Source organism: Schistocerca cancellata, chromosome 5, assembly GCF_023864275.1.
Source record: "Schistocerca cancellata isolate TAMUIC-IGC-003103 chromosome 5, iqSchCanc2.1, whole genome shotgun sequence".
In the NCBI taxonomy this organism is placed as follows: domain Eukaryota; kingdom Metazoa; phylum Arthropoda; class Insecta; order Orthoptera; family Acrididae; genus Schistocerca; species Schistocerca cancellata.
In genome coordinates this window covers 77,008,554-77,014,553 of record NC_064630.1, presented here as the reverse complement: position 1 = coordinate 77,014,553, position 6,000 = coordinate 77,008,554, and the positions used below count along the sequence as shown (strand labels likewise).

General features: G+C 39.7%; 1 protein-coding gene across 4 annotated transcripts in view; it reads right to left on the bottom strand.

Annotated features, from left to right (window-relative positions):
* Positions 1 to 2,383: 2,383 nt before the first annotated feature.
* The window catches only part of LOC126188975 (molybdopterin synthase catalytic subunit-like), a 99,727-nt gene continuing 96,110 nt past the window's right edge, over positions 2,384 to 6,000 (bottom strand). Inside the window, exons 4-5 of one of the 4 annotated variants that reach the window (XM_049930748.1) lie at positions 3,223 to 3,335; positions 2,384 to 3,108 (exon numbers count right to left, since the gene is read on the bottom strand). In XM_049930748.1, the coding sequence (XP_049786705.1) occupies positions 2,913 to 3,108; positions 3,223 to 3,335 (309 nt within the window). In that variant the 3' untranslated portion in view covers positions 2,384 to 2,912. The other 3 variants (XR_007537890.1, XR_007537892.1, XR_007537891.1) reach the window with 3 other exon arrangements.

Sequence of the window (6,000 nt, the reverse complement as noted above, 5' to 3'; positions counted from 1 at the left end):
CAGCTGATATATGACATAATTTGTCTGTACCCTGCCTTGCTGGTAAGGAATTGTACACAGTATCATTTTATGTGGGTATCTTAAAGATTTTCTTCCAGTGAGAAGCTCTGTCACACTGTTGATGATCCTGTTTGGTGGTGCTGTACTGACAAGTCCTTTGGAGTCTCTAGGCTGCAATTTTTGTTACTATCACTGGTTCTTTGTATAAATTATAATAAACATAATTATATATGTTCTCCAGTTGTTATTCTTGCTCACTCTCTCTTATGATTCCAAAACTTGGCATCCGTATATCGTTAATTTGGTTTCTTCTTTTTTAGTGAAAGTCTAACCTTCAGATCTGTAACTCAGGAGGAGTATAATTAATGATTTGTACATGTGCAATTTAGGTTTCCCAAAAAATAACTTGTTTGTGAAACCTGTCATAAGGCCATGGTGACATTTGTTACCATTTTGAACTCATGATATGATTGTCAGCAGTTAACAAGGTGCCAAAATAATTAAATTCATCAGCCTTACCAAAAATTGTGTTGCCTGCTGAGTCAACTTTTTTTCTTTTGAATTTGATGTTTCTTCTAATATGTTAACAATATATATCTCAGGTTTCAGCAAGTAATATTCATGTACTTCTAACAGACCCATGTAACTCACAATTATATGTGCATTTCACTAGTTATATTGGTACCTACATCATGGCTGACTGATAAATTCACATCTTGCACCAACAGTTCTCTATCTGTCTTCCACATTGTCAGCCCCTACACACAGTACAATTATGTGCCAAAATATTATGCCCATTGCCCACTGTGAGAATGGATGCCGTCTGGTGGTGGTGTGGGCATATGACGGGGTATGGAATGTATGTAATTAGAGCAGACGTGAATGGGAAATCATTGTAGCAATGATAAGGGCCACAGGTCGAAAAATCCACTGAAATAATCAGCTCTGACGATGACTATTTGTTATGGCCTGGCACATAGTAACAAGCATCTCAGAAACAGCGAAGTTGTTTGTGTGTTAATGTTGTGAGCAACTGTGGAAAGTATGAGATTGTCACTCTGCAGCGGAGTGTGCGCTGATATGAAACTTCCTGGCAGATTAAAACTGTGTGCCCGACCGAGCACACTCCGCTGCAGAGTGACAATCTCATTCTGGAAACATCCCCCAGGCTGTGGCTAAGCCATGTCTCCGCAGTATCCTTTCTTTCAGGAGTGCTAGTTCTGCAAGGTTCGCAGGAGAGCTTCTGTAAAGTTTGGAAGGTAGGAGACGAGATACTGGCAGATGTAAAGCTGTGAGTACCGGGCGTGAGTCGTGCTTCGGTAGCTCAGATGGTAGAGCACTTGCCCGCGAAAGGCAAAGGTCCCGAGTTCGAGTCTCGGTCGGGCACACAGTTTTAATCTGCCAGGAAGTTTCAACTGTGGAAAATGTTTGAAGGATGGTGAAACCATGAGTAGGTGACATGGTATTGGATGTCCATATGCCTCATCACAGAACATGGAGGTTAGAGGTTGGACCATTCCATAAAGCAGGATAGGCAGCAATTGGTGGACAATGTGATGACAAAGGACAAGGCAGGTGAAGGTGCAAGTGTTTTGGCACCGTTCAACAACCATTTATGAACATGATGCTTTGCAAAAGAAAACTCCTGTGTGTTCCCATGTTAACCCATTGAAACCATCAGTTATGATTCCAGTGTGTCCAAGATCATCGAGATGAGACTGTTGATCAAAGGAAACATGCTGTTTGGTCAGATCACGTTCTTTTTACTCCAGGTTGGTGATTGTGTCTGAATTTAATGTCATCCAGCCAAAACAGATGCTCAAAACACATACAGCATCATGGATCCAGGCTGGTGGGGTACATTCACCTGGGCTTCCATGAAACCTGTGGTGATAATTGAAGGCAGTGAGGTAGTTGTGCACTATGTGAATATTTTTGCAAACCACCTGCACCCTTTCATGCTTCACGTCTTCCCTGATAGCGATGGCATCTTCCAGCAGGCTAACTTTCCATATCACAATGCCAGAACTGTGCTCCAGTGGTTTGAGGAGTGTGACAGTGAGCTCACATTGACTTGTCCACTAAATTTGCTTGTTCCAAACCCAATGGAAAACATCTGGGATGCAGTCTTGCACCATATCTACACCCACAAACCATGAGCCTGTAATTTGTGGGAACTGCTTGACCTATGCATACATATCTGGTGCCACATGCCTCCAGAAAACTACCAAGGACTTTTTGAATACCTACCTACAGAACTGCTGCTGCAGTGCGTTCCGTAGGTGGACCAACACACTATTTATTAAGCAAGTGCTTATAATGTTCTGGTTCATCAGTGTATTTTTCTTTGGGGAGGGTAATTGCATAATACATACCAATAGAATTATTACTGTCAAATCATTTATTTCTGCCATTTTTAAACAGTTTTAAAATTTATACAGTTGCAATCTAGAAAAAACTGTTTTTCCACAAAATATACTTTGACACTTTTCTGACAAAATAGTGAAATCGGTATTATTAAGAAGCAGTGCTCTCAATCATGTGACTAGGGGTTGTCCATTACACTACATAATTCATGCTATGAATATATCAATCCACAAAGCAAAATTTGTTAAATGACAGAGACTGTAATTATACATAAATAGCTATTCAAAAATAAAATAGAGCAATATAACACACTAATTGTTTTCCATGGTTTACATAAATCATGCAGTTGCAGTATACTTACTGCTTGGAGCTAATTACTTCAATGATCTCAAAAGTTCACACAGAACACTAAAACCACCACCAATATCTACATATTTTGTTTCCCATTAGCTACATAATTCAAAGTGTTTCCTATAGTACTTTCACACAATTCCCAGTTAATTAACAATTGAAAATAATTGCAACATAGTTGAGGTTACACTGTATCAGGACTTCTTCCATGCACATTCTGTGTTTTCTTTCCACTGTGGTTCATCTGAAGCATATATTTCTTTCTTCCATATTGGAACCTTAGCTTTCACTGCATCAATAGCAAAATGAGTAGCTTCAAGAGAAGCAGCTCGATGAGGTGATGAAGTGGCTATTACAATACTTGCTTCTTTGACAGGGACAGTGCCTAGTCTAAAAATTAAAGCAGTGAGCTATACATATTTCAGCTGAGAGAGAAGCTTGCTTGTTAGAACTGTAAATTATTTAGCATTTAAATGGTAAAACAAAAATTTCTAGTTATTTTACCTGTGATATATAGCAATATTTTCTACTTTCCACTTCTGCCTGATATCTTCACATATCTGTTTGAGTACTTTTTCTGCCATTGGGATGTATGCTTCATACTGAAGTTGCAACACCTACAGCAATCATGACAAGGAATTTCATTATTCTAATTGAAAGTATAAGAGTAAAGGCTGTTCATGGAAAATTTCTTGGACAATGCAGGAGATGTGGAGGTAGATAGTAGTCTGCTGGAAATCAAGTCTGGACAACACAACAGGAAGGACACCACTATGGTCCTATGAATGATGGCTCAGTATGTCTTTGCTAATATGTCAGTCTCAGAATACCAGCCACACTCCACAATCTGGCATGTGTGTGCTTTATATTCATGGTCTTGTTTACAATAGCAGGACACTTGCATCAAAAGCCTTTGTAGAAAATTTTTTCAAACCTTAAACCATCTTGTCAATATGCACAACTCTCAGCTGACCACATGTTTCCATATCTGAATTACTATACCAACAGCTCAACTTATACAATAACCACACCCATGTTCAATGTCTACTAGTTGTCTTTAGAGCACTCTTTGATTAAAGAAAGATAAAGTGTGACTCAGTCAGAACAACAATTGGCATACCATATCTGAAGCCAGAGCAGTAAATTTTGTAAAGCAGCAGAACCCTCAAGACGTTTGAAAATGCATAATATTTACTATGGTTATTCAATAAGTAATGAAACACATATTTTCTCAAAGTAGAACAGTTTTATTCACCATTTAAATATACTACATTGTTCCCCAATTCTGTGGCTATTAAGCCCTGTTTTTCAACGTAATCTTTGTTCAACTGTATAGCCTCATACCACCTTATGTGAAAGCTCATATGCTGTCATGATATCACTCTATTGGCCTGTGTCTCAACCTAATTCTTGTTGCGTCATTAATTTACCCATCATTGCTGTACTGCTTTCAGTGAAGTCAGTCCTCCAGTGAGCCACAGAGCTGGAATCAGAAGGTGCGAGACATGAGCTGTAGGACAAGTGAGTGAGAACAGTCCACTTATGTTTTGTGATCTCCTGTTCAGTGTGCAGACTTGGGAGTGGCCTTACATAATCATGAAGAACAAGAAGTGCAGTCTCACTTTTGAGGCCATGAACATGCTGTATTCGTTTCTTCAATTGCTACTAGTCTATGAATAGACTTCGGAGTTGATCATTTGACCATGAGGGAGGACATCAAACACAATAACCCCTTCAGAGTCCCAGAAGACTGTAGCCATGACTATGAGCTGAGGGTATTGTTTGAAACTACTACTTCAAGGAAAACATTGTTTGGTACCATTCTGTGGACTGCTGATTCATTTCAGGTTTAAAATAGTGAATACAGGTTTCATCGCCTGTGACAATGTTTGACAATCATTCCCATCTGTCTCAAAGTGAAAGCAATTCAGCACAGATGTTCCTACTTTCCACTCTATGTTCTGCAGTTATGTTTCGAGGAACCCAGTGGGCACAAATCTCTAAATATGCTAATAGGTTAACAAGTGAGTCAGCACTACCAACAGATGTGTCAAGTTGAGCACTGAGTTGCTTGATTGTTATTTGCCAGTTGTCTTGAATAATAGTATCTGCACATTGCAACATTTCAGGTGTCAAAGTTAAGTGTGATATGCCTGCATGTGGGATATCACAGATTTCATTCTCCTCGTTCTGTTGATGACAGAAGCTCTGCCCAGTACTCTCATGCTTTTATACAATGCCCAGTGTCTGTAGACATTATGTAAATGCCTGTGAATATCTGTAATTGTCTGATTTTCTGCTAAAAGAATTTCAGTAACTCTTCGTTGCTTGGAATGCACCTAAGGTTGCAGATGCCATTTTGTCAGTTACTTATACACTGAGGTCACAAAAGTCATGGGATAATTATATGCACATATACAGATGGCAGCAGTATCATGACGACAAGGTATAAAATGGCAGTGCATTAGTGGAGGTGACTCGTGAAAAGATTTCCGACATGATTATGGTTGCACGACAGAAATTATCAGACTTTATTAAACATGGAATGGTAGTTGGTGGTAGATGTAGGAGACATTCTGTTTTGGAAATTGTTAGGGACCTTCAATATACTGAGATCCACAGTGTCAAGAATGTGCTGAGAATTCAGGCATTAACTCTCAACATGGACAATACAGTGGCCAATGGCTTCCATTTAATGACCAAGAGCAGTGGTGTTTGTGTAGAGTCGCCAGTGCTAACAGACAACACTGCTTCAAAGAACTGCAGAAATCAACATGTGATGTATGACGAATGTATCCATTATGATAATGTGGCAAAATTTGGCATTAATGGGCTACTGCAGTAGATGACTGACGAAAGTGTCTTTGCTAATGGCACGACATCCCCTGCAGTGCCTTTCCTGGGCTCACGAGCACATCACTTGGACCCTAGATGACTGAAAAACTGTGGCCTGGTCAGATGACTCCTAATTTCAGTATGTAAGAGCTGATTGTAGGGTTCCAGTGGGGCACAGACTCTACGAGGCCATGGATCAAAGTTGTCAACAAGGCATTATGCACGCTGGTGGTGGCTCCATAATGTTTTGGGATGTGTTTACATTACATGTAACTGATCATTGACTGGAAACTTTTATGTTCGGCTACTTGGAGGCCATTTTCAGCTCTTCATGGACTTCATGTTCCTACACAATGATAGAATTTTCATGGATGACAATGTACCATGTCACCGGGCCACAGTTGTTTGTGACTGGCTTAAAGAACATTCTGGACAATTTGAAAGAAT